At 60.4% G+C, this 27,827-nt stretch overlaps 1 protein-coding gene across 4 annotated transcripts in view; it reads left to right on the top strand.

The window, feature by feature from the left end:
* The window catches only part of COL5A1 (collagen type V alpha 1 chain), a 159,282-nt gene extending 135,685 nt beyond the window's left edge, over positions 1–23,597 (top strand). The window contains exons 53-67 of one of the 4 annotated variants that reach the window (XR_009503811.1): positions 688–741; positions 1,288–1,341; positions 2,112–2,219; positions 2,336–2,389; positions 2,474–2,527; positions 2,854–2,961; positions 4,358–4,411; positions 5,280–5,315; positions 5,707–5,760; positions 6,263–6,518; positions 7,485–7,597; positions 10,516–10,584; positions 10,940–12,462; positions 13,513–13,741; positions 14,015–14,088. Coding sequence is in view for 2 of the 4 variants with exons in the window: in XM_059925959.1 (XP_059781942.1) it covers positions 688–741; positions 1,288–1,341; positions 2,112–2,219; positions 2,336–2,389; positions 2,474–2,527; positions 2,854–2,961; positions 4,358–4,411; positions 5,280–5,315; positions 5,707–5,760; positions 6,263–6,518; positions 7,485–7,597; positions 10,516–10,584; positions 14,015–14,248; positions 21,244–21,390 (1,395 nt within the window). In the remaining 2 variants the exon portion in view is untranslated. Of the gene's footprint in view, positions 1–687; positions 742–1,287; positions 1,342–2,111; positions 2,220–2,335; positions 2,390–2,473; positions 2,528–2,853; positions 2,962–4,357; positions 4,412–5,279; positions 5,316–5,706; positions 5,761–6,262; positions 6,519–7,484; positions 7,598–10,385; positions 10,455–10,515; positions 10,585–10,939; positions 13,742–14,014; positions 14,249–21,243 lie in introns of those variants that run through there. The other 3 variants (XR_009503810.1, XM_059925959.1, XM_059925958.1) reach the window with 3 other exon arrangements.
* The last annotated feature ends 4,230 nt before the right edge of the window (positions 23,598–27,827 follow it).

The following is a 27,827-nucleotide window of genomic DNA, read 5'->3' as shown; positions in this document are numbered from 1 at the left end:
GGACACTTGAAAGCTGGGGACCCTCCTCCCGGAAGGGGAGATGCACACACAGTCCCGAGAGTGGTTCTGCACACAGAGCCCGGCGCCCACGACCCACCCCACAAGCCCACCCCGGGACGTCAGGATTACCTGTTTCTGCCCGACTGGAGTCGGATGCACTCCTCAGAAGGCTGTTTCCGCATCAGCCCCTGGAGCTGAGCTCACATTAGACGTTGCCTCTCACCTGATGTCAAGTTTTTTGAAATGTTGCTTCGAGCTCAGAAAGCTTAGGGACACCGGCTCTGGGGCCAGTTCCCCTGGAGAGATGTCTGCTGTTCTGCCGCTTCCTAGCTGGTGACCCAGGACAACACCTGCCCTCCCTGTGCCTCGGGGTCCACTTCTGCAGAAGGGGTGCTGGCAGGCGTGGTGGGAACGTTCCTCAAATGTAGCAGAACTGCAGGTAGCAGGCGGGTCCCCTACGCCGCTGCAGCCCACGGGCTGAGTGTAGAGGTCAGAGCAGAGGATTCCAGGACCACCTCCACTTAGGGCTAATTCTGCAAAAGAAGAGACAGGCAGTTTCAGGGCTGGCCGAGGACAAATCAGACTGAAAACTCTGCGTTTTTCTTAGCCTCAGACCCACCCAGCCCTGCCACGTCTTAGCTTAACTGTCCCTGATTCCTAAATGCGCTGTTCTCTCTCCGACACCAGGGATCCCCGGGCCCTACTGGTGAACCAGGTCCATCTGGGCCTCCGGGAAAAAGGGTAAGTGATACTGCAAGGCGCCCTTGCCCGTCAAACCTCCTGAATGAAGTGTGCCCCGCCCCCGCCCCGGCTTGGACCCTGGGGCCCTAGGCAGCCCGAAGGGGGAAAGTGCTTCTGTTTGAAGTGCATTCCCTGCTCGGCTTCCTGCCTCGTCATCAAATCTCAGACCCACTAGGTCGATGGTCCGCTCCATTTAGGATGAGCCCACTGCTGATACCATCAGTAACGGCCTTCGTGGGAGAAGAGCACCCATGGAGCTGAAAAAACCCCTTTTCTCCTGGGTCAGACCTTTGGAAAAGTCAGAACAAGCTAATTGAATAATCCAGTCTTTTTCTGGGGCTGCAATAAACTTGGCCGCTTGGTGTGCCGCCAGGAAAGGAGGCAGCTGGAGTGCCCTCTCCCCAGCCTGACCAGGGGCCTTTTCTGGAAGTGGAGGCCCTGGGCCTCGTGCTAAGGGCCTGGGAGTGACCTCCACGCCCCCTCCTCAGCTTCTCACTGAGCTTCTGCGAACCCACTTGTCACGTGTCGCCCTCTTGCTCCTTCCAGGGTCCCCCCGGCCCCCTAGGTCCCGAAGGCAGGCAGGGAGAGAAAGGAGCTAAGGTAAGTGCTTTTCAGCCCGGCCGTGGTCATGACCGTGACCGTGCATAGACCTTACAGAGCATGCCGAGGGCATGGTGGCCGCAAGGGTGGGGACCGGACACATATGTGACCATGCGGAGAGGGGCAGGTCGGGCTCAGAGGGAGGCGGGCTGGCTGCGCCTCTGCTCCGGGGTCCCCGACTCTGCTGTCACGTTCTGTCTGCCCCGCCAGCCTGAGGGAGGGGAGGCCAGTGCTGGGTGCCCTCGGGCCTGGTGTTGACCTGGCCAGGCCTCAGCTGCCTTGCCTGCGAAGCAGAGATGGTGACGGTGCCCACGTCAGGGCTGAGGAGAGGGTGGGGTGCCCGTGCGGTGAGGTTAGGGTGCAGCCCTGGGCCCAGAGCCCTCGAGGCCGCTCCCCCCAGGAGGTGCTGGGCGGGGCCTCTTCTTGGAGGTGCTCCGGCATTGCCTGAGACAGGGATGGAACTCGTCCAGCCCCACGTCTGCTCAGGACACGGCCGTGCCCACCAGGAGTTCCGCGCCAGCCATAACTGCCGTTTCGGCCGTGACAGCTGGGGGGCTGGGAGCACAGTTGACTGTGGACGTTGGCGGGTGGAGAATTGGGCAGGGCGGCCGCAATAAGGAAGGTGGAGAATCGGGGGCAGCCCCTGGATATCTGGGGGCATCTGGGGTTCTCTCCCAGGCTCCTTGGGGTTTCTGAGCAGCGGTTCTGCGCTGGGGTGACCGGAGCCTCAAGCATTGGGGTCCCACCGTGTCCTCCTTGGTGCCCTGCAGGGAGAATCCGGCTTGGAAGGCCCTCCTGGGAAGACTGGCCCCATTGGCCCCCAGGGGGCCCCTGGGAAGCCCGGGCCCGATGGCCTGCGAGGGATCCCCGGCCCTGTGGTGAGTGGCCCCGGGGAGGCCTGGGGGGCGTGGCTACAGAGGGAGGGGCGCAGGGATGGGGACGGGAACGGGGATGGCCAGGGCGGGGCTCACACGGAGGGTCAACTGTGTTTCAGGGTGAGCAAGGTCTCCCAGGAGCCCCAGGCCCCGATGGCCCCCCCGGCCCCATGGTGAGTCACGGATCGAGGAGCCCCCGGGGGTGGCGGAGGGCGGGATTGGGCAGGAGAATTCTGACCCCGCTGCCTCCCCCGCAGGGTCCCCCAGGACTCCCTGGCCTCAAAGGAGACTCTGGACCCAAAGGCGAAAAGGTGAGATGGGGCTCCAGGTGACTCTGTGGTTGAAACTCAGGCCCCTCAAGTGCCCGTGGTTTCGAACTCAGCAAGTTGTTCCTCTTCCCCCACGTTTGTCATGTGCTCAGGGTGAGGACACAAGGAAAACAGATCCATGTGACTTGGAGACCTGGCCCCTGCCCTCAGTCGGGGGCCTGCGAGGCCCCGTGGACGGCACCTGCCCTGGGCCTGTTTCCATTCCAGGAGACGGCAGCCCCCAAGGCAAAGACGTGCCGCCACGTCTAGCTGGCCCACGTGGCTGGACGTGAGGTGTCCACCGCAAATGCCCCTTCATTTTCCCACAGGGACATCCAGGCTTGATCGGGCTCATCGGACCTCCGGGCGAACAGGGAGAAAAGGGTGACCGCGGTCTCCCCGGCCCCCAGGGCTCCTCTGGCCCTAAGGGAGAACAGGTGCGTGGGATGCTGGCTCTGTGTCCAAAGACCTGAGGTTCGTTAGAGCCGGAAGGACATCCCCACGTCTATCAAATCAAGATGGGAACAGCTGAGGGGATGGGCTCGCCCAGGTGACAGCAACCTGGGGCAGAACTGGAGCCCAGCCCGGACCCTCACTAGCCCTCAGGGTCCTGGTGACCTCAGACGTGAAGGTCATTTCCCCCCATTCTGTGCAAGACCCTGTGACCCAGCTAATTGTCCAGGAGGTCACTGGCGTTGCTCAGCCCCCACCTTGACCCCATACATGCCACATCCTCGCTCCCACCTTGACCCCATACATGCCACATCCTCGCTCCCACCTTGACCCCATACATGCCACATCCTCGCTCCCACCTTGACCCCATACATGCCACATCCTCGCTCCCACTTTGACCCCATACATGCCACATCCTCGCTCCCACTTTGACCCCATACATGCCACATCCTCGCCCCCACCTTGACCCCATACATGCCACATCCTCGCCCCCACCTTGACCCCATACATGCCACATCCTCGCTCCCACCTTGACCCCATATATGTGCACCTGACCCTAGACTTCCCTGGGAACCCCTGTAGGTAATTGGAGTTTGAAGTCCCCAGGAAACCACAGCCAAGGAAACCTTAGCCTGCAAGTTTCGCCGACCCTGCACCTGGGAGCCTCTTGCAGTGGATTGCAGGACCAGGAGAGGCGGGGAGCGAGTGGAGGGAGGGGGCGGGGGGACCTGGCAGGCCGGTCTTTCCCATCCCCATGTCAGGGCCACGGGGCCGCACTCCAGCCTGTGAATGACTGCTTCCCAAGCCAGGTGTGACAGGCTCACACGTGCCCCTGTGCTTTGCCCACCTTGGCCTGCACCTGACCTGGAAGAGGACGGGACGCCCGAGACAGAGCTGGAGGGGGCAGAGCCGTGAGGCGGGGAGGAAGCTCGTGGGATAGTGTCCCCCCAACCCAGCCTCGTCCACGGTGTCTCCCCGTGGCACCGAGACCTGGAGAGAGGGTCGGCTCGGAGGCTGCAAACTCCGAGTGTGGGAAAAGCCACTGGGAGGCTGGCTGGACGGACAGAACAGACAGGACCCCAGGACACTCGCCGCCCCCGGCCCCGGGGCTCCGGCTTCGGGAACGGAAAGCGGCCAGAGGGGACCAGGCGGGGATGGTTCACATTAGAACATCGGAAGGAAGCGTTCACACCCATGGCCCTGCGGGTGCCCAGCCTCACAGCAGGTGTCCAGGCCCCCCGGGCCCAGCAGGGAGCCAGGGCTCCCCTCGCACGTGGCCGGCCCGGGCTGGGGGAGGAGGCCAGCGAGGACCGAGGGCCGTGGCTGCAGGGCAAGCTCCCTCCCGACCCGAGCGCTGCTGACCGTTTCTGCTCCTTTCAGGGTATCACTGGTCCTTCCGGCCCGATTGGCCCCCCGGGCCCCCCTGGCTTGCCGGTGCGTATCTGGGAGGGGCGCGCGGCTCCCTGGGTTGTTCTGGGAGAGTGGGGGGTGGGCCTCAGAGTTACAGGGAAGTCATGGGACCCCCCTGGGGTTGGGCCACAGCCCAGGTGGACCTGGTGCCCCGCACCACAGGTTGATCTGCTCATTAGTTCACATCCGGGTTCCGAGCAGTGGAAACAAGGAAGTGGGGTCACTGGGCTCTGGTTTCAGGCTGGGGAGGAGAAGGGGGGAGCCTCTGTCTCCGGGCATTGCAGGGCATGTGGACAGTCCACTGTAGGCCCTTTGGGGGTGGCGAAGACGGTGGCTGGCCCCCCGGCCCTCCCCGTCGGCATGAGCAGGGCCAGCCTGGCCTGGACGTGAGGAGTTGGGGTCCCGTCTTCTAGTCACCAGCCTGGGGCCCCCCCATGCAGCTGGGAGACCCAGGACTGCAAGGACATCCTCCGGCCTTGAGTCTCTTCTTGCCCGAAACCAGTCAGCCTCCGAGCCCCACCTGGGCCGGGGTACACGTGGCCCAAGGTGGCCCCGGCTGATCCGATGCTGGCCCCTGCTGTGGGCTGCTGCGAGGGCTGGAGCGGCTCTGTGTCAGGGCCTCTGAGGCCAGCACACCCTTGTCACGTCTGACTCTGGCTGCCTGAGCTCTGATTTCCCTGCTGGGGCGGGTGGGAGGCTGACCCGGGGCACTCGGGACCCTCCTGGCCTCCCTGTGGGTGAGCGCCTGCCCCCGCCCACCTCCCCTGTCAAGCAGGTACAAGCGTAGACTCTTGGAGGGGGGACACGGGTGCAAGGAGGGCGTGAAGAGCAGGCTGGTGCCGGGAGGGGAAGGGACCGCCCACCAGCTGACGCTCTGCCCCTCTCTCCGCAGGGCCCTCCTGGTCCAAAAGGTGCTAAGGGATCCTCAGTAAGTGGTGTTGCCCCTGACCGGCCCACGCCACCCGGGGGAGGGATGTGCATCCCCTTGGATGAGAACCACCCTGGGGTCCCCCTTCCCCCTTGACTCATGGGGCCGGTCGTTCACACCCCTCCTCTGTGGCTGGGCTGCTCCGAGCTCCCCTCTACCCTGAGTAATCTCAGACCGAGGCTCCCTGCCTTGCAGAAAGGGCTCTGTCCCCCTAAGTCCCCTCCTTGGGGTGTCCAGTTCCCACATCTGGGACTGGGAAGGGGCCCCAGCATGTTAGGTCTGTCCCTCCACCTTCTCCACGTGTTTCCGGGGATCATTCTAGACCTCAAGGTGGACTCAAGTCACATCAGGCCTCAGTGACCAAGGTTGCTTCTCTTTTCTTTTTCCCCAGGGTCCGACTGGCCCGAAGGGTGAAGCAGGCCAGCCAGGACCCCCTGGCCTGCCGGTGAGTAGCCCTCGAGGACTTGGGATCTAGATGGGGGTTCTCCTAACACCGAGGGAATCGTGGAAGCATCTGTTTGTGGGGTTCAATCCCAAAACGTTATGAAACGTGTGTGGCAGGGCGGGGCCTGTCCCCTTCCCCGGGACACAGGTCAGCCCAGGGCGCCTCCGCCTCGGAAGTCTGGTTGAAGAGAGAGGAAGGGGGAGGGTTGTGTGTGTATGCCCAGGTGCCTCTGTGTGCGCACGTGTGCATGCATGCGTGTGTGTGAGCGTGTGTGCACGCATGCGTGTGTGTGGCAGGAGCAGGCAGCCCTAGACAAGGCCCCAAGGGATGGGGGGTGGAACGTTCCAGAGACAGAGAAGAGGGAAGAAGACTGTACTACTAAGAGGGGGCCGGTGTCTGCAGCCCAGGACCCTGCAGGCACGGCCCTGGCGGTCCCGGCCCTGCCCCCACCAGGGGCCGCCTCGTCCTCTCCCACCCACCGCCGTCCCCCTTCGGCACCCAGGGCCCCCCGGGCGAGGTCATCCAGCCGCTGCCGATCCAGGCGTCCAGGACCCGGCGGAACATCGACGCCAGCCAGCTGATGGGCGACGGAGAGGGCGAGCATTACATGGACTACGCGGACGGCATGGAGGAGATCTTCGGCTCCCTCAACTCGCTGAAGCTGGAGATCGAGCAGATGAAGCGGCCCCTGGGCACGCAGCAGAACCCCGCGCGCACCTGCAAAGACCTTCAGCTCTGCCACCCTGACTTCCCCGACGGTAGGGCACCCGGGGGCCCGGGGACACACGGAGGGGTTGGGGCTGAGCAGCCGGTGTGGCGGGAGGGACCCAGGCCTGGGCGGGCACGCGCCTCTCTCGGCCTCAGGTCCCCGTCCGTGCAGTGGGGATGCAGGGGCATCTCCCCCTTGTCACCTGACGAGGCATCCTAGTAGGAGGGGAAGCCGTCCTGGGAGGCCGGGGAGAGAGGTCAAGGCTGCGAGGTCACACAGAGCCGGGGTCTAGTCTAATCTTAGCCACCGTCTGGCAGGTAACCTGCTCTACCCGGAGTCCCATGATCCCCATCTATAAAATGGGAATTAAAACACGTACCTATCAGAGAACGTGTATACAATGTATGAGATGCTTTGGGCCTGACGTGATGTTGGCCGCAGCTGCTGTCAGTGTTAACACGAGTCCTCGTGCTGGTATTTGATGTTGTACTTGGGAAAGCACTGTTTAGACTCCAGAATATGATAAAAATGCAAATCAGTCCCATTGTCACCATTAATAACCAAGCACTACCTACCTACTAGAAAATAAGACCACACTGGCTGGCTTGCTCTGGGAAGGATGAACTCTTCTGCAAGACTTAAGGGGTGCCTGTGGTTCCAGTTGACTCTGATCCTAAGTACGTGAACTTCTAGGAGTTTTCCTGGAGTACCTCTGGGTTCCCATCCACCCGCCAGCAGGCAGAGCCACCCTCCCGGGTCCCCAGAGCTTGGACCCCGTGGGCCTCACGCTCCAGCTGTGCTCTTGGTGATACGTCTGCCCCGTCACTCTGTGGGCCCAGCAGGGACAGCAGGACGCCGTTGGGCAAAGCCCGGAAAGGGCTGTGCTGCGGCACGTGCCTGGGCTGTGTGCTGTCACTGCTGGACTGAGATGTGGCAGCTGCTTCTGGAACTGTCCAAGGAGCAGCTCTCACGACCCGCCTCCCTCTCTAAACCTAACCCTAACCCTGCGATCCAGGTGAATACTGGGTGGATCCGAACCAAGGCTGCTCCAGGGACTCCTTCAAAGTCTACTGCAACTTCACAGCCGGGGGGTCGACGTGCGTCTTCCCCGACAAGAAGTCCGAGGGGGTGAGTACCCGCCTCCATCGCCTCCTCTCCCGGTGGGGCCGGGCCAGGGCTCCAGATATTTCACGTGCATGCAGCTTTAAGAATGAAACCCAGAAACTGGCCAGATCTAAAATCAAGGCTTTTCTCCAGAAGCAGACTTGAATTTGCCTTAGGAAGAAATTCGTAGCGATGGGACGGGCTTAGTGCAGCCTCATTTGTGGAAGTTGAAGGGGTGGTTGGCTCGTGGCTATCTTCCCCCCACCACCTCCGGGGCTGGGCTTTCCACCACTGGTTGGTCAGATCCTTCCTAAGATGACTCTACAGTTCTGACCTCAGGGCAACCTGAAACCCATGGAAGGACTTTTGGGAGCGAAAGTGACCCAAATACGACTTCTAGAAGCTGGCGTTGGCTGAAACTCGTCGTGTCAGCTTCCTGGGTAGTCGCTCCTGAGTGCCACGCCTTCCTTTACAGTCTGTTTAGCAAGGGTCTGATCCACGGAGATTTTGTGGGGTGTCGATCTGAGTCACCTCTGTGGTCTTTCAGTGTCCTCGCCTCTGTGGTGGGGTCTCTGCGTGTGTGGAAGGGTGGGAACCAGTGTGTGTGGATGGGTGTGCAGGTGGTGTGCGGATGGTGTGTGGATGGCAGGTGGATGGCGTGTAGGTGGCGTGTGGATGGCGTATGGATGGCGTGTGGATGGCTGATGGATGGCACGTGGATGGCGTGTGGGTGGCGTGTGGGTGGTGTGTGGATGGCATGTGGGTGGCATGTGGATGGCGTGTGGGTGGCATGTAGGTGGCGTGTGGATGGTGTGCGGGTGGCATGTGGATGGCGGGTGGGTGGCGTGTGAGTGGCGTGTGGATGGCATGTGGATGGCGTGTGGGTGGTGCGTGGGTGACGTGCGGGTAGTGTGCAGGGACAGGCGTGTGTGGCAGGCGTGTGCTGCTTTCTCTCAAGCACGCGTTGGAGGCCAGGCCCACTGTGGCCCAGGACAGGTGAGGAAGTGGGGTGAGGTCTCTACCTGGGAAGATGGTGGAGACTTTGGCCGCAGTGCCCTTTTGCATCTGCCTGGACAAACCCTCCTCCGTAAGGTCCCGCCCAGACGGCTCCCCATCCCGTGCCGCACACCGAGGGCAGTGGGTTCCTGGAGCCGCAGCCATGGTACCTGTGCAGGTTCAGGGTCGGGCACAGCAGGAGTCGGGCAGCCTGTGGTCCTCGGCTTCCCAGCTGCCTCAGCGCCCAGAGCCCCTTCCTCTGGAGGGAGAGGTGCCCTGTCCCTAAATCTCTCCGTCACCGAGGGGAGCTCCGGCACTCCTGTGGGCCGGCAGGAACAGGGGCTCTGCACTGACGTGGATGCCTTGGGGGACCCCTGTTTCATGTTCACGCTCTCCCTACCTGGGATTTTAAATCCTTGGGAAACCACACTCCTGGCAACAAGACCCCTGTGGTTCACAAGGAAATTCAAACCTCAGGACCCTTGCATCTGGCAGAGGCCCAGGAAGAAATTCAAGTGGAAAAATGCTGGCTCACGTTCTTTTGTTGCGGTCTGTCCTCTGCAAACGGCCTCGCTGCTGGAGAACCAGTAGGACGACCCCCAGGAGCCCTCGCTGGTGGTGGAGCCAGGCGGACGGTGGGCTTGGGGCGCTGAGTGACCCCCGCTGCTCCTCACCTTTCCTCTGCACGTGTGCTGACTGCCAGGGCCCCACAGGCTGGGAGCCTCGGGCGGGTTGAGGCATTCTGCCCTGTCTCCCGGGTTGCAGGGCCCCCTTGGTGGCGAAGGGGTGGGGATGGAGGGCAGAAGTCTGGGCGAGGCGCCAACCTGCCCACACCTCTAGTCCTGCTCTGGGAGGAGGCGGCCTTCGTGCTTTTCGAGCGCAGCGCTGACAGCGGCAGGTTTGGAACCAGAGGGGAGAGTCCCGAGGGGCGGGGTCAGGCTGGACTTGCTCTTCCTCCAGTGGGGCCGCTTCTCAGGCTTCCCTGCACGAGGCCAGCTCAGAGGAGAAGACAGGGGATGGGGACCAGGACCTGGGGCCCAGGCAGAGCACCGGAGAGACACCTGGGAACAGACTGGAGCCGTGGGCACTCTCCCCAGAGAGAAAGCCCCACCACACACTCGGCACGCACACTACACCACACACCATTGTACACCACACTCGCACACACCACATACGCACCACCACATATGCACGCATCCTACGCAGAAACACACACGCACACCTCACACCCAGCTGGACCTCAGTAGGGTCTCCTGCCCACTCTGTCCCCAGGCAGAGGCCTTGGAGATGGAGCCACGCCCCCAGATCAGGGGATCCAATCAGAGAATGCCCACCTGTCTGCTCTCAGCCTATCAGTAGTAAATGGTCTTATTATCATTACTGTCGTCATCTGGGCGAGATGAGTGAGAATCCGCCCGTTCACCCCTTCATTAATTCACCCCACGAGCATTTTTCTGCAGTCACGAAGTGCCAGGCTCTGTCCTAGGTGCTGGATACACAGAACTGATCAGATGGAGACTTTTCTGACCCTGCACGTGAAGCAGGTGCTCGCGCCTGGAAAGCACCAGGGCTCCCCCGTCCCCATCGCGGTCACGGGCCCGTCCTGGAGCGAGTGCCCGGCTCTGGGGGAGTTAGGTGCACCTAAGGGATCTTCTCCCAGCCGGCCGTCTTGCATCTCCGTGAGGGCAGGACGCAGGCCCGCTTGGGCGGGGAGAAGGCGTGTTTGCAGGACGTGGGAGCATTTCTCGTGAAGGCAGAAGTAACACTGTCGTTCTCTCTGTTTCTCTCCCTCCCCACCTCCCGCCTCGATGTTTAGGCCAGAATCACTTCTTGGCCCAAAGAAAACCCGGGTTCCTGGTTCAGTGAATTCAAGCGTGGCAAACTGGTAAGACGGCCTCCGACTTGTGTGCAGTGTCGGTTAAACCCACCCGTTTCGTATCTTGCAGAGTAAAATGGCCCGCTGGCCCAAAGAGCAGCCCTCCACCTGGTACAGTCAGTACAAGCGAGGGTCCCTGGTAAGTGGCCACGGGGCTGCCTGCTTGCGGCACGGCCTGGCTCGGCTCTGCATGGGACTAATCGCCCCCAGCGCCGCACCTGCTCTTGTCCTTTGGCCAAACCGCTCCACGGCCGTGACCGCCAGACTCAGGCCGGCCCCTCCTGCCGCCCTGACGAGGGTTCACTTTAGCCGGGAGCAGCTGGATGGTTGTCTGTTCAGCTGGAGGACACGAAGCTGGCATCCAGAGCCCCAGCTGGGTGCCGCCAGGAATTGAGACCAGAGACACCGGGAGTGGAGGGTTTATTTTGCTAAGTCCTAGCGGGCAGCTTGGATGAAGTGGGTCCTGGACCATTAAACCATCCAATTCTTTCCAGGATCCGTCCTACTTGTGCCCCGCCCCTGCTGTGGCTGGGGGCCGAGGGGCCATTCCGGTTGCCGACGGGACTCTGGGCTTCTCCGTTGCATCGCACACGACCACGCTGGTCCCTGTGTTAACTTCTGGGGAGCCGGTCTTAAATAGGCCATCCCGGAGGTGAAAGGCAACTGGCATCCCTCTAAAGATCTGGATGTGATGCTTTTCTAGCCGGTATAGAGGCCGAGGCCATTTGGACCCGATCGTATGGGCCCAGCGACTGCTTCCATGCGGCAGGGTGTTTTCCCTGAACGTCTCGGGAGTTTGATTTGGGCCCGTTTCTGGAATCAAGTGCAGAGTTCTGTGCTCCCTTCCCGGCAAGTTCTAGGACTAGGTTCCAGATGTGGCCGCGTTGCAGGTGCCACGAGAGCCCCCTTTGCTTCCTGCGTTCACTCTTCGGCTAGTGTCCCACCTGGGCCATCCTTGAAGGACGTCCTTCTCACTCAGAAGCCAGCTCTCGGGTCCACGACTTCGGGCCCGACCCTCTGCCCTCAGTTGGCTCCCCGGGGGTCCCAGGGCCACGTTCCCCCAGGACTCAGAGTAGGGCCTTCCAGCAGCCTCTGCCCGCTGCACTTGGAGACCCCCGTTGCTAGGCCCGGAGGGGCTCCGTGCTCACAATTAATATCTCACGCCCTGTGTCCTTGATTCCCAGTCACTGCGGCTCTTTCCAGACACTGAAGGTTTGCGCTCACCTTGGCACGTCCGGGGACTTCCTCTCGTCTCTGTGTGGGGACCTCCGGCACCCTCGCCCCCTTTTTCTCCTGCTGTTTCTCCTCTCCTTCACCTCCTCGGTGCTGTCCTCGGGAAGGAGCCGCTGGCAGGCAGAAGGACCTGAAGTGGACGCCCACTCGGGGGGGCAGTGCCCAGGGCACTTGAGCCGGGTGGATAGACGGGGTGGTGGGCACAGGGGTCAGGAGGAGCCGGGGCCGTGGTCCTTTCTGCAGCCGTGCTGGCGGCCTTCTCCAGACAGGGCCCCACACCCCCAACCCCTTGCTCTGTGGAAGCGGGTAGAGAACACCCACTTTCAGCCGCCAGCCCAGAGCCTGCCTGCTGCTTGGGTCCTGTTTCGCAGACAGTTGACCAAAGATGGAGGTGAAGGGACAGTCCAGGGGAAGCATCAGCTCGTCTTTGGCATTTTCCTGCTGCATCATTTCTAGCAGCCTGTGACCATCAGAGTGGACAGGGCGTAAATACAGGTCCCTCCCCGAAGAAACAGGTGCTTTTCTGGGCTGTCTGCCCTGGGCATCCCACGTGAAGGTGCTACTGCAGAGCTGCTTTCCCGCAGGAGGGCGGGGCCTCACGCCGGGGCTCTGGGACTCCATCGTGGGGCGGGGCTCGGCCGTGCCTGGTCCTTCTCCGCCTGCCTGGCACTGGGGGCTTCAGGTCCTTCTGCGTCCAGCGCTGCCCCACCTCTCTCTGTGCATGCGTCTTTCCTCCAGTCAGTCACCTTCCGTCCAGGAGGAGCACCCGACGGCCCAGACTGCGGTTGGTATTCACTCTCTCTCCTCAAGGTCCGGCTGGAAGTCGGTGTCTGGTGGCTGTGTGGGGAGCTGGCCAGCAGCTCTGTGCTCTCCCCGCTCCGGTGGGAAGGGCAGGATCCCAGGCCTGGCTCACCGCCTTCAGCTCTAATTACATAGATATCTCTATACATACGTGCACAACATCAACTTAAATTCTCCCTCGTGTGTTCAGCACGGCTCTTTTAGGGTAGGCTGGGGGCTAGGGTCCGAGACAGAGCAGCGGGGGAGCGGCCGTGTGCAGGGAGGAGAAGCGCGGGTCTCAGATCCTGACGTCCGTCTGTGCGTCGTCTGTCGGGGAGACGTGATGGGCCAAGCCTGCTCTGCTGGGTGTGTGAGGAGAGCCTGGCCTCTCACGCTGAGGGCCTTCAGGGAGAGGAGAGACCCGCCTCGTCCCAGGGGCTGAGGACTGTCCCCGCCCCTGCTGTGTCCAGCAGCTCAGAAAGCTGCAGTTCAGAAGACGCAGAAACTGATCTGTCTCTCGGGACGCCTGGCACTGGCCCGCGCCCGGCTGAGCTCTCAGCCCAGTGTGCATCCGACCTGTGACGCTGAGAAGCCACTTGAGAACCAGCACTCTCTCCCGGGTGCTGCCCTGGGTTTGCTGGCAGAGAGCGGGGCTTTCAGCGAGGCTCCTGCCACCAGAGCGCCCCGGGCTGCCCGCTCAGTGTGGGCAAGGCTGACCACCCCGGGCCACAGCACGGCCCACTCTGCTTTCCCCTGGATTCCACGCCCGGGAAGGGGCAAGAAGGGCCTCTCCCCGGTGCCTCCACGATGGTGCCTGGTCCCTCCAGGCTTCTGGCTCTTGGCCATATGTCCTGTGACCCTCTCACAGGCCGGCCTTCCTGTTTTCTGGCCAAGACCCCATGCCTCAGGCCCCTTCCTCCCCGAAGCCATCTGCCCTTTCTGTCTCCAATTCTCGTGGCCCGGGCCAGGTCCTTGTACGTCACAGAGATCCAGTGGTTTTCATGTATTAGCATGATCTAATGAGCACCTTCTTTTCTCCGGCATCGGGGCACAGTAACGGGGATGCACATGCCAAGCCCGTGCCCTCAGGGTCCTCACGGTCCTCACGGTCCAGGGAGGGCTGCAGACCAGGCCCCAGGTGCCTCTGACACAGGAGTCCAGTGCTGGTGTGGAGGGCCTTACAGCCGGTAGGAAAGATGGACACTGCCGGGATAACCCCGGCAGGCTTCCTGGAGGCAGAGGCACATGAGCTGAACCCTGGAGGCTGAATAGGGACCAACCAGGTAAAGTGGAGTGGGCGGGTTATCTAGGTCCCTGAAAGGAATGAGGCGTGGTTCACAGTGTTCCAGGGAACGCCCCAGAGAGGCCAGCGCATGCTGGCCTGGGCCCCGGGGCCCGGGCGTGCAGCAGGTTTCCAGGTGGGGCTCTTGGCCCCAGCACGCTCCAGAGGAGACAGCGAGTGGCTGGAGCTCTGGGAGCCCCGGCCGTGTGGACGAGGGGCTTTGCGCGGCCGTGTATCCCCTCCCTGCTGAGCGCCCCTTCCTGTCCCCCTGCAGCTCTCCTATGTGGACACTGAGGGCAACCCCGTGGGCGTGGTCCAGATGACCTTCCTGCGGCTGCTCAGCGCCTCCGCCCACCAAAACATCACCTATAACTGCTACCAGTCGGTCGCCTGGCAGGACGCCGCCACGGGCAGCTACGACAAGGCCATGCGCTTCCTGGGCTCCAACGATGAGGAGATGTCCTACGATAACAGCCCCTACATTCGCGCCCTGGTGGACGGCTGTGCTGTGAGTGTCGCCCGCCGCCCCGCCTGGGGGTGGGGACGGGGGACGGCGTCTGTCGGTGCCTCACGCAGTTCATTCGATCACTGCGAACTTCCCGGGCGCCTACCGTGTGCCGGGCCCTGGGTGCAGCGAGGGCCCAGGGACGGTGCCACTGACCGTGGCTGGCGGACGTGGAATCCCCGGGCCAGCGGTGGGGACCTTCCCTCGGAGCTGGTGTCGGGAAGGCCACGCTGAGACCTGGTGGCAAAGGCCGAGCCTGGGTCCCTGACCCCGTGCCTGGTGTGACATGGAGCGTTCTTGGTCCGATTCGGAAGTTGAGACGCCTCCACTTTTTGGGGAGTGGCCGGAGCTGAGTCTGAGTTCGCTCCTGAGAGTGTGGCCATGCTGGGAGGTGTCCTGCAGGCTCAGAGGGCGGTGACAGTGTCAACCCTTGTGGCACCCCCAGCCCTCGCTGGGTCACCTCCCTGGACCCTGTGCCGCCCTCTGGGAGGGACGTTCTGCTCAGGCCCGAGGAGCCAGTCAGGCCTGGGGTTGCTTCACTCTTTGGCCCCCGGCCCCTGTGCTTGCCAGGTCAGCCCCTCGACTGTGCCCGCCGGGGCTGCGTCTGCCCTGGGCAGCCCGGGTCTGAGCTGCGTCCTGGGCCGTGCACGGGGCCCAGCCCTGGTGAAACCCTCAGACGTGTCCCTCCTGTGGCCTTTCCAGGACTGGAGATGGGGGTGTCAGCAGGAAGCACCGCCTTTACGGGTCTTAGCGTCACATCTGACATCAGACCCCCGGCCTCTCACCACCTGCTCCCCAGAGACCCTACCCGAGGCCCCCACCCAGCCGGGCTCCCTTGGGGGACAGGGCTAGTCGGGGGTCCACCCCACTTAGTGTCCAGGGCCAGTTTCGCGGTGCCGGCGCCTGTGGACACCCTCCTCTGGAAGGCACTGTGCCTCTGGTCTCGAGGTCGGGAAGCTCTTCCCTAATTCCCAGGCCCCAGTTCCGGTCAGGGCCCTTCCCGTGGATTTCCACATTGAGTGAACCATCTGCAGTCCCTTCTGGTTCTTCCTGGTTCCAGAAGGTTTCACCACTTGGCTCCAACACCCTTGTCGTACGGAGGGGCCAGGGCGTGTGTCAGAGCTGGTCACAGGTGTCCGCAGCCAGGGGCAGGCGTCCCGGGCACTGAGCTGTCTCTGTGTGCTTGTGAGCAGCCAGTGCTCCTGCCTGTGGCTCCGTCTTCCCTGCTGTGCGTTCCTGTCCTGTGCTTTCGGGGCGTGTGTGGGACCTGAGGGTTCCCTGCCCAGGTGGTCTGGCTACTTGGCCGAGCCAGAGTGTCTGGATGGTCCTGCAGGGCGGGCCCACTGGGTCGCTCGTAGCCGCCGAGAGCAGGACTCGGGTGGACCCAAGTTCACGTCTTGCCTCCTCCCCTGGCTGCCCCGCCGGGACTGGGATGGACCCTTCAGCTGTGGGAAGCTCCAGTCCTTCTCCCTACAAAAGGATGTAGTTGTAACCCCCAAGGGATTCCTTGGGGCTACAGACAAGTGCAGGGCAGGCATGGGGCCAGGGTGCCCGGAAGGGCAGCCTCGTGGGCAAGCTGGGCCTCCCCTCCGTGCTGCCCCGGCCCCCGGCACTGGTGAGGGTCAGGCCTTCAGACCTGCCCATGGCAGGTGCAGAACTGGTCCCTATTTAAGGTCAGATAGGGATGCAGTTCCCTGTGGAAAGGGATCCGGAAGCCTCAGCCATCCAGCACTTGTTCACGTTCCTGACGCAAACCCCAAGCTGCTCCCAGAAGGTCGTGAGGCACCAAGTAAAATCATCCCTCATGTCTGTCTCCTGCAGACGAAGGTAATAACAGCACCACGTCACAGGGCTGTTCCAGGGGGAACGTGCCTAAAGAGAGCTCAGAGCCGTGCTCAGCTGCCATGAGCCCCAGAAGAATCCCTGTTCCTGTGATGGTTTTAGGCAACACGGGCTCACAGCACAAGGCAGTCAAGGTGGAGATGTGAGGAGAAACAGGGACTCTCGTAGAGCAGAGACAGAGCCTGGGGCGGGGCTTGGAGGTCCTTGGCTTCCACGGCAGAAAGGGAAACACTCTGGGTGGCCCCATACGTGTCATCTGGTAAAGGGTGCAGACTGGTTTCCTGGAAGAGAGACCATTCCCTGGAAGGGACGCTGGGAAAATGGATCTTGTGAAGAACCGACTGGGGTGAAAAGGCAGATGCCCCTGGCCCCCTAATGCAGCTCAGAAGACTCCTGCACTCTTGAGAGCTTCCTGGGAAGATTCAAGTGCCCCCATGCCTCTTCCTCTCGAAGCTCCCCGCCCAGAAGTTTCCAGCGCTGCTGTCTAACTCAGAACCCGACCTCCCGGCTCTGCAGGCTCCCAGTACAGGGCAAGCTCGGACCTTCCTTAATCCTACAATCCAAAGTCCTCTCCCTCTGGCCCGACGTCTCCTGATGATGTGGGTGTGCTGTCAGCCTCTGGGGCAGCTGCCCGTTGCTTGGGCCTTTCAGGACATCACCAGCATCCATGCACCCAAGGGACGAGGGGCACTCCCCACTCCTGGGTGAGAACCACTGACCAGGGTCTTCGCTTTATTTTGTGAGCGACTTGCCAAGACCCTCAGGGTATGGCGGAGCTGAGTCTCCTAATTCCCACTCCAGCATTCCTCCCACCGCAGTCCCTTCCTGGCATAGCTGCACCTTGAATGCCTCCATCAACAGGGAGCTCACTACCTCCTGAGTCAGCCCAGGCCACGGTTCTGAAGTCTCAGTGTTAGGAAGCTCTTCTGAGAAATGAGCTGGCACCCGCTTGCCCATTATTTCCACCTGTCGTTCCTGTTCTGCTCCCTTAAGGCATGCAGAGAAAACCTGGTTCTAGACCAGAGTTTCTCAGCCTTTGGGGCCGGATGATTCTTTGTTGTGTGTGGGTGTGGCAGGGGAGTAGAAGGGTCCTGTGCATTGTAGGACGTTGAGCAGAATTCCTGGACTTGACCAGCTAGATCCTCTACCCGCTCAGTTGTGACAACCAGAAGTTCCTCCAGACATTGCCACATGTGCCCCGGGGAACAAAATTGCCATTCTACAGGAAGGACAGTCAAAGATTTGGGGATCGCTTAGAAGGCTGGAAGGACCGGGCTCCTTCGCCTCCACCCAAAGAAGCCAGCCCTGCTGCCCAGGAGCCCCGAAGCTGAGATCCATGTGACATCCCGACCGTGAGCTTCTCTTTGAGAAAATCAACAACACAGATTCAATTTTCTGCCCCGACGCCAGGAATCCTGGCAGTCATTTCTGAGCTCTGTAGTGGTCCTCTGGGCACCTCCAATGCGGAGGCAAGACTTAGCATCATGGGAATATCTGGATTTGGCGCTTGACATGTTTCCTTCTGGAAAAGATGCTACCTTTGAGGAGGTGGAGAGATCATGGCTCTAAACAGAATAATCCTGATGATGGAGAACATGCGCCCAGCAGGCAGGCAGGGGAGGGGATTCGGGGGAGGGTTGGGCCGAGCAGAGCATGGAGGTGGGGCGTAGGGGCGCCTCTGCAGAATGGCCTGGAGCAGTCAGCGCTCTGCTCACCCCACCCAACTCCACTGCCCACCGGAAGTTCAGCCACGGTTTGAAACGTCACACCCCTCCCAGGTAATCCTGCAGGATTCACATGGTGATAAGGGCCGGGGCTTCCCTGGGGGCGCAGTGGTTAAGAATCCGCCTGCCAATACAGAGGACATGGGTTTGAGTCCTGGTCCGGGAAGATCCCACATGCCGCGGAGCAGCTAAGCCCGTGCACCACAACTCTGAACCTGCGCTCTAGAGCCTGTGAGCCACAACTACTGAGCCCGCGTGCCACAACTACTGAAGCCCGCGTGCCTGGAGCCCGTGCTCCGCAACAAGAGAAGCCACCGCGGTGAGAAGCCCGCACACCACAACGAAGAGTAGCCCCCGCTTGCCGCAACTAGAGAAAGCCCGCGCGCAGCAACAAAGACCCAACGCAGCCAAAAATAAATCTATTAAAAACAATAAAAAATAAGGGCCAAAGACACTGGGATTCAGACGCTGGCACGGTGCAGCTCTGTAGCCTGACGGGTGGGCCACCGAGCAGGGCCGGCCCTGTGGAGGAGCACAGATCACCGGGCAGGAGGCCCAAGGAGCCACGCCACATAAATCCCCTTGTTCGTGCAGCTCTGCGCACCCCCGGGGGCCGTTGCCAGCCCATAATGGTTATTTATGCCTCAGGAATAACGGGGTAATGGAGCGGTGTGCACACGGCGGCTTACAGCTTACAGATGCCCCCTCTAAGCGCTCTGATCATCGGAGCGCTGGGGCCCCATCAATCCGGGAGAAATCACCCTGCCAGCCGAGCACGCGCCACCGTCCCTTGTGGGCGGAAGAGACGGGCGCTGGCCCTGCCAAGGCCTGTTTGCCCCACTCCCTGTGGGGAAGGAGAAGGCTGAGCTGCCCAGCCCGCTGGCGTGCGAGGCTCAGGCCGCCTGTGGCCGAAGCCGCACAGCTCCCCATGACAGCAGCGGCCCAGGGGAGGCGAGGCCAGACGTCTCAACTTGAGTCCCTGCTGGGTGGCGGTCGGACTGGTGAGGGGGTAGAGCTGGGGCAGGCAGGGTGGACTCTGGCCCCTCCTCGCTGGACTGGCCGAGGGAGGGCGAGGGCTCAGCTTCCTCCCAGGGCTCCATCCTGAAGGGGCACGGGTGGGCATCCTCTCTGGGGACCCTGCGTCCAGCCCTGCTGCCCGCCCAGTGCTTCCCAGCGGCTACAAGACCGCAGTGGTCCTTAGCCCCTTCCCTGGCAGCTCAGTAGGCCGTGCTCCCCCAGGCCGGGCCGCGGCCCCTGTGTTGGAAGCTCGTAGCATCTGTGCCCTTGAGCTCCTGGCCGCCGGAGCAGGTCCTTCAGACAGTGTCGCTCAGGGGATGGCCGTGACCCACGTGTGTCCGAATTGCCCGAGATGCGTCTAAACCACGCAGACGCTGCATCCGCCCTAGGCCTCCTGAATCCCGTCTCTGGGATGGGCCAGAGCCGGAGGTGCTAACGAGCTCCCGAGGGGATGCACATTGGCTCGTAAGTGCGAGTCCTGGCTTTAAAGTATTTCCAGCCTGGCCTGCTGCGGGCAGGAGTGAGTGCTCTCGTTAAGGCAGGGCTGTGGGGAGGACAAGTTCGCGGGGTCAGGGAGACTCTTCAGGAGGCGACGTCCAGAAACTCACAGAGCAGGTCCCTCCCGGGCTCGGTGCGTTCGTGGAGGCCTGGCCAGGAGTCCTGCCCCCATGAGGCCTCCTTCCATCCTCTCCACCTCCGTGGAGCTCCAGTTGAGAAAGATGAGCCGCAGAGAGCATATTAGTTATCCATGGCTTGTAACAAATTACCTCCCAAAGTTAGCACCTAAAGCAACAAATATTTGCCATTTGACTCAGTTTCCGAGGGCCAGGACTCTGGGGGCAGCTTAGCTGGATGGCTGTGGCCCAGCATCTCTCCCGGTCTGCTTGAGCTGCTGTCACAAATCACTGCAGACCAGGGACTTATCAAGAACAGGCAGTTGTTTCTCACGGTTCTGGAGGCTGCATGTCTGAGCTGGGAGCCAGCTGCAGGGCTCTGGTGGGGGCCCTCCCCCTGGGTTACAGACAGCCGCCTTCCTCACGTGGGGTTTAAGAGCTAGCTTTCCGGCTGTTTCTTAAAGGGGCACGAATCCCATTCATGAGGCTCCACTATGACCTAATTGGCTCCCAGTGGCTCCGCCTCCCAACTCGGTCACACTAAGCTAAGCCTTCCCCACCTGGATCTGGGGGCCACACACAGTCTGTCCCTAATGGTGCCGTGAGGTTGCTGAGCTGCTGTCACATGAAGGTGCCCTTGTGCGGGCTGTTCCTCACCAAGTGGGCTCCCCCTGGGGAGGGATCCGTGGGGAAGACGGGGGCTGGGGCCGTCGTGGAAGCTGCCACCCGGAGAGTGAAGGCCACCTCATAGCAGCTGGACTTACTGAGCGCCTCTCCAGGGCCATGCAGGACTCCAGGGGCTTTATGTGGTCACCCGGGTGATGGTCACGGCCTCCCCCAGAGGGACGGACCCACGCTGTCCCACGGGAGGGGAACAAGGCCCCGGGAGGCACTGCGTTCTCCCTCAGCTGGACATGCCTCGCTGGGGATCAGACGGGAGGGAGGGCCTCCCCCGGGCCAGATCCAGCTGAGGATGTGCCTGGTCCAGTGCGAGGTGGAGAAGGCTGCTGGTCCCAGACAGGTGGGCAGACCGTGTCTACGAGGATCCGGGACCCTCGTCTTGGAGGAATTGCCGGGGGACGGGGCCAGTGCATCCCTGACAAGTGTCCTGATGCTCAGGGTTGGGTGTAGGTGCTGTCTGACCAGGGTGGACTTGCACCTTCACCCCCTGTATTCTGGGAGGGGTGACACCACTCCTGGAGCAGTTCTGTCCCTTTCCTGGGGCTCACTCTCCTAATCGGAAACGTGGGGCTCACGTCCCCCAGGGTGGTGCTGAGCGTGAACTCAGATGCTCACGGGGATGGAACAGGTGGCCGGAGCAAGGCAGGGCCTGACTCATCCCAGCAGGTGCTCCTTCCCCAAGCTCGCCCTGTCCCTCCGTACCTCAGTTTACCCAGTACTCCTCTGAGGGCGGGTAAGGTTCCCTCTCCTCGAACTTGGGAACGCAGATCCCTCTCACTTCCGAGCATGACCCAGCCTGCTGATGGCCCCAGGGAGGGCCTGCGATCAGCTGTGGCTGTCTTGGAATTCTCAGACTTCTTCATCTTCGGACAAGGAGTCCCTGGTGTGGATGTGTCCCCTGGCGGGGAGGGGACCCTTGCACAGCCTCCTTACGCGGGCTCCCGTGCCCCTCCCGGATGATGGGGGGGTGAGGCGGACGTCTTGGGGTGCGCTGCCTGCTCCCCACGGCCCATCCTGCTGTGGGTGGGTTTTCGGAGCCGCGGTGGGCGTGGCGGGCGTGGATGGCTGGTTCATCTCGGAGCCCCCGCTGACCCGCATCCCCCTCCCTCCCCTCCCCCAGACAAAGAAAGGGTATCAGAAGACCGTTCTGGAAATCGACACCCCCAAGGTGGAGCAAGTGCCCATTGTGGACATCATGTTCAACGACTTTGGTGAAGCGTCACAGAAATTCGGATTTGAAGTGGGGCCGGCTTGCTTCCTGGGCTAGGAGCCGCGAGCCCGGCCCCAAGAGCAACCTCGTGACCTCAGCGCACCGCCCGTGGGTGTCCTGGACGGTGAAGGCCCCTCGTCCCTCCCCACCACGCCGGGCCCACCCCACACCCAGAGAGAGCAAAGGGAAAGAGCCGAGTCCCCGCCCCGGAGACGAATCACATGACCTAGATGCCCCGCAGCCGCCCGCCTCCTCCAGCTCCGTTCCGTCTACACCACACTCCCCAGGGAAGGGAACGGGGCCCACGCGTCTTGCCCCCGAGCCCGTGGATCTCGTTCACGGAGAGTCCACAGGGGCCCGGGTGTGGCTGCAGTATTTGGAGATCATGTTTTGTTTTTTGGGTTTTTTTGGAAAAAATTCAACTTGAAGATGTGTATTTCCCCTGACCTTCAAAAATTGTTCCGAGGCAAGCCTTGTAAAGGTCACCTCACCCTCCAGAGCCTCTGTTTTTACAAGATCCATTCACAGGCCAAATGTCATCCTGCATGTGCCTTTCCGATGGATTAAAGGTGCTTTTGTTTTTGTGAGTTTTAAGTAAATATTTGTATTGTATTGTCATAAATGTTCAGTGTCCCTGACTTTCAATCATGCCTGTCAACCCCGCTTCGGTCCCACTGGGAGAATTGAAAAAACAGGTGGGGTGTCCACTGTGGGATGCAGTCCGCACCCTTGCCCGCTCAAGGACGTGTGAGAAATTAGAAGTTTGCCAAGGGCAGCAAGAATTCACCCCACCATTTAAAAAGCAGGTGCCAGTGCCCCTTTCAGACAAGTCTTTGATTAGCTCTGGATTTTATTATTTAACAGGGAGAAAAAGAAAAAAGGATTTTATACTTTGCCTTCTCCACATGCGCTTAGATGAAAACGCAGGCTTAAATTAATTTTAATTGCTTCCTTTTTCCATGTTTCTTCCTGCAGAGCCTGATGGGAGGATGTCCAGGGCAGGGAAACCACATTTTCTCTAGATGATAATTAAATGAAAATTGGTGCTTATTTTTACACTTCTCTTTCGTGGTGCTATCTGTTAAGATCTCCTTGAAGGTGACACTGGGGGTAGCTGCCGTGCCTCGTTCTCCCATCTTTCTCCATCCTGGCTATTGCCTCCACCATCTGGGTTTTTGCCAAGGACATTAAGGTAAATGCGGGTCACCTTCCCTCCCATGGCCCCGTTCTCCTCCCAGACAGCAGTGAAGCCGCCCCAGGCCGGGCACCAATCTTAGGCTGTGCATCTGTGATCTGAAAACACACACACACACACACACACAAAACACATGGTCGCTTTCTGCATGGCCCACGGTGTAACGATGGCAGATTGTATTCTGTTGCCGAATGTTTGTGGTGCTAATTTCTGCGTTTGTTGCAAGAACTGAATTGAAGCAGCCTGTGGCCTCTCAGCTGGGCTGCCTTGGGTGCGGCCTCAGCAGACAGACAAATGTGCAATGAACTCTGTGAGCCCCTCCGGGGTTGCCAGCGGTGCCTTTTCCCCATGAAAGTGATTTGGATTTCCATCTGCAAATGTGCTGGGTGCGGGTCTCAGCCGCGCGGGCGCTCGGGACCGGCCAGGCTCCGTCTGAGACTGGTCCTCCTCCCTGAGCGAGGGTGAGGACTGTCAGGGCCAGCAAGGAAAGGCGATCCCTTTACTGTGAAAAGCTGCCCTTGTGCAATGCCCTTTCCTTCCACAATGGGAGAAGCAAGACAGGCCCCGGGGCCCTGCGCCGCCTCCTCTGGAGGAGCTGTGACAGGTCCCAGCTCTGGTGCTGTTCTCCGCCCACCCTGCCTCATTGGACCGTGGTTCCAGCTTAGGAAACCACTGCGGAGCAAAGCCAAGGGTGACAACACGCCGCCCACGAGGCTTTCCGGAATTCCCCCGGAAACTGAGTCTTGCTCTGGCCAAAGAAAAGTCTGGCTTCGAGATTCTTCCGAACCCAGGATGCCAGCATCTGCCAACGACCCTCTCCTTCATCTCGTCAAAAGAAAAGCCATATCGGAGCATTGCCGTAGGGCGCCCTGTGGGTTTTGTCTAGGTCATGTGATTCCATTTTGATTTCTCATCCTGCCCGAGTTCTCCTTTTATTCTGTCGATCTTTTCCTCCATTGGACCCTTCAAAGCTGTTGTAATTTGTACTGAAGTCAAAATGTGTCCCGTTTTCCCCAGACCACTTAGCTATGGTATATTGCAATAAAATTACTTCTTATATTTGCAGAAATTCTTTTGGCGTAATTTTATTTTTTCTCCCTCATCTACATAATTGGACACATGTTGGCGAAAAGAAAAAGAAAACGGTTCAAAGAAAACCTATGGTAAGATTCTAGGACATTAGGCCCTTTAAAACTAGAATGTTGAGTGACACGTTGTACATTTCCTAAAAATCCAGTAGACGTGTTCATACGTTTTAACTGTTATGCCCAGGAAAGGGTGTTTTAAAGTATTTTAAACCTGTGTAACAGAGGAATAATTGTAATCGTTTTTCAATAAATCAAGATTAATGTTTCCACCGTAAACAGATGTGATCGGCTGTCTTCTTAAGTGTGACCAGGGCCTTCCCCTGCATTAAACCAGTGTGTGACCCCAGTCTCAGGACAGGAGAAACTCTCAAAATCCTGGCCAAGGTCACAGAAAGTGGAAGGAAGCCACTGCCCAAGCCATGCGCCAAGGGAGCTCTTCCTCGGAGGAAGTGGCAGTGGGCGTCCGGAGACAGAGCTGTGCCTTGGGGTGCCCTTGGGTTGTGGTCAGGCACCAGCCCTCCAGGCTTCCTGGGGGAGTTTCCACAATGCTGGGGCATCCCGACCTTGGCAGTGTGCGGGCCTCACTCTCGCCCTGCGGAGGTGGCAGGTCCCCAGGCTCCCCCCCTGCTGTCCAGCTACAGAGCGGGATGAGAGTACCCGGCCCCCTGGCTCGTCCTGGCCAGTGACCCTGAGCGGAAGTAGCACGTGGCTCTTCCAGTCTGACATACTGGTTCCCTCTTGCGTGTCACCAGCCACGTTCCCAGAGTGGCTGCGTCCCCAGTGAGTGGGTTCCCGGAGGGAGTCCCTGGCCAACCCTCCAGGGGTGAGCTTACAGCATGAGCGAGAAACATGTTGCTTTCAGCCAACATTGATGTCAGGGATTGTTGTTACTGCAGCAGAACCTAGACCCAGGGGCTCTCAGAGTGTGGTCCACGGACCATCGGCACGAGCATCTGCACCTTGTTAGGAATGCAGATTCCTGGGCCCTGCGGCAGACCTGCTGACTCAGACACATTGCGGGAGGCCCCGTCATCTGCGTCTTGACAAGGCCCGCAGGTGATTCTAGGGTTTGCTCGGGTTTGAGATCCACCGGCCTGGACAAACCGGAGCGGATGGGAAAGTGAAACCCGAAGCGGGCAGTTCCTTTTACCACACCGATGCGAGTTGGCAGATCCCCCTGCCAGGCCGTGGAGGCGGGAACCATTGTCAGAAGATGGAAGGCTCCCTGTCTCCAGGGGCAGAACGTGCGGTCAGATCGCTCTTGGCTACCTGGGCGAGCGCACAGGCCGATCGCGAGCAGTAGCGCGTGACCTGGGAAGAGGTCGGAACCAGGACGGTGATGCAGGCCGCTTGCTCTCGGCTGCACTTGGCACGAAAGGAAACAGAGTCCGCAGATTCGAGGGTTTTCAGGGCTGGAAGAGGCAACCGTTTCTCGGCATCAGCGGTTAAAGATGAAGTCGAGGAACACTCTGGGGGACAAACGCCAATTAAAGCTCGTTCATCACAGGTCTGAGCAACACATTTGTTGTCTGAAACCTCGGCCTGGATTGCAGTGGCGCCTAATAAGTGACTCAGGAAACAGCGTGGCCCTCCCATCAGAGCCGGACAGGTCGGAAGCTGCTGCACCGACGTCAAGACAGGGAGCGGGGCCGGCGGGGGGTGTAGGAGCTACGGGCCTGGGCGCCGGTCCTTGGAGCCGAATGAGATCCAACGGGCCGGAAGCTGATGACCTGGTCGAGAGATGTCCTGCAGGGAGAGCCGCCAGCCTGGCCTGAGGAGTCCGTGACCGAGACTTAGAGTGACCCTCAGGCCTCCAGGGGTTGCACTGGCCCACAGGTGCCCCGCGGGGCTGGGTGACGGGGCCTGGGAAGACCAGGGGCGGCCTCCCCTCACGGGAGGCAGGTGCTCAAAGGTGAGCAGGCTTAGCCTCGGAGAGGGGAGGGAGGAGACTAACGTTTAAGATCGTAGTGTCCTGAGTGAGACCCATCTGGGGCGAGGCCCTGCAGAGCCCCCACTACCCTGCACCTCCTTCCTCATCCTGGAGACTTTGCAGATGAGAGCACCTGCCCGTAGGCTGGGCCAGAGGATGAGAGCCTGCAGGTGCTGGTATGGCTGGAGCCTAGAACCCAGCGAGCACTCCCACCTCTCCATCCCCGGGGATGGGAGCAGTGAAGCTAGACTCACTCGGGTACCGCTCTCCCAGCCCCAGGGCCCGCCCCCCGCCCCTGCACCGTCCATCACGCCCCAGCGACTGGTCCGCAAGAGCTCATCAAGCCCCTGCAGCCACCCACGCCTGGGCTGGGTCTTCTGGAGAAGTGAATGGAGACCTCACACCGGGACTTTGCTGCCCGTCTTGGGAGAGGTGAGATCCGTGGAAATGAGGGTGCCAGCCCGGGTCTTGGCTGCAGAGCGGCTATCTGCAGCTCACAGCATCTGTCTCAGGAGCCCTGGAGAGGTTGTGCCTAGAACCCCCGCAGGAGCTAGGTGACGGCTGGCCGTTGGTTTTTAGCATTCCCACGGGGCTGCATTAGTTCTTGCTGGATGAGGGGAAACAGCTGTCCCCGCAAAGGAGAAAGCAGGCCATTGTTCACCGTTTGGAGCTGGAATTAATCCAAGCTTCCCATGTTGGAAAAGATGTCCTCAGTGCCCCTTATCTTAGCACTGCTGCCCCGTGTCCTAGGGTGCCCTTGGAGTGGCAGGAAGGGATGGAGGGAGGGAGGGAGGGAGGGAGGGACGAAAGTGTGTGCACACCCATTTGGCATGAGGGCGGGGGCTTTGCTAAGAGGCTTCTGCTGCTGCAGAGCTGGGGCTCCTGGGCTCCAGATCTTGGGGCACGAGTCCTTTCGTATCTGCCAGGGCTCTTGGCCTCCAAGAGCTGAGCCTGCCTCGGGCAGCGCCTCCATTTGGATGGTAGATGGGTGTGGAGACATCCGTCTGTCTCAGCCAACCTGCCTGGCTGGGGCCCAGGAGGGCCGGGATCCTACTGATTTCTGGGTCCTGGATAGGCTGGCAGCTGATAAGTGGCCGAGTCTGGGAGATCTGGCTCCTCACCCCCTGCCTAGGGTGCCCTACATCTTCTTAGAGGAAAGGAGGGAGGGAGGGGGGGGGCAGCCTCAGCTCTCGGTGCTTTCCCTCAGGGAAGGACTCCTGCAGAAAGCGTGCTCCCCACCTGCCTTCCTTGCCCCAACCTACCCCTCCCCCCGCCAAAAGTTCTGCTACCAGACATTCATTCATTCATTCAATGACGCTTTATTGAGTGCCTGCTCTGTGCCAGGCACTGGTACCCAAAAGAGGGGTGACAAGGAGCTCAAATGGATACAGTGTAGACATACTGACTTGGAAACACAGAACAAGGGGAAACAGAGCCTGATGATGATGTGTCAGGACTCAGGGTGCAAGGCCTACCCAGCGCCTGGGGAGGATGCAGGAGGGAGGCATGCCCCCCTGGAAGTGGTACACATCTGCCTGGATTTCCTCTGAGAAGTAGTCCAGGGAGAAGGGAAGGCAGGACTCAGCTTGTGCCTCAGCCAGGAAAATAATCACTTTCCAGTAATCCCCCAGGAGTCAAGACGTCAACAAAAGCTACATGCACAAAACATCCTGCTTTCTTTTTTTATTTTTATTTTTCCAAATTGACAAATGGAGATCACGTAGATTTGGGAGAAGTCCAATTCCCAGGCCTCTGTTGGGAGCTGACGGGTTTGATGGTGCAAGAATTTTGCTTCACTTGGGACTTTCTCAAATTCATTTTAAAACTAGAAACCTCAATGGTTAGGACGATCTAAAAGACTCTAATTGTGGGAGACAGACTAGGGACGCCACTTTCAGCATTTGTATCGTTTATTGCCACATAACAAATTACCCCCAAACGTAGCTGAAAATAAAACACAGGCATCGTCTGACATTTCTCTGGGTCAGGAACCTGGACATAGCTGTCTGGTCCTCACGTCAGGGTTTCTAACACATCTACAAGCAAGGTATCATGTGACTAAGGTCTCATCTGGACACCCGACTGGGGAAAGATCCCATGAGATGTATGTTTGCGAGATGTGTATGCACATCCTGGGTGTGCTCCTCGTCGACTTTGAGGCATGTTTCCAACCGTGATGCGTGGGGACAGGTCAGAAGTGAGGTGTCCAGGTGTTCCTCACCTGTAAAATGCTTTGCCAGGCTGTGGAGTCAAATGTGATCATGCATGAGAAGTGCTTCGT

This window comes from Balaenoptera ricei, chromosome 6 (genome assembly GCF_028023285.1).
Source record: "Balaenoptera ricei isolate mBalRic1 chromosome 6, mBalRic1.hap2, whole genome shotgun sequence".
NCBI classification, from domain to species: Eukaryota; Metazoa; Chordata; class Mammalia; order Artiodactyla; family Balaenopteridae; genus Balaenoptera; species Balaenoptera ricei.
This window is presented reverse-complemented; position numbering and strand designations above follow the sequence as displayed.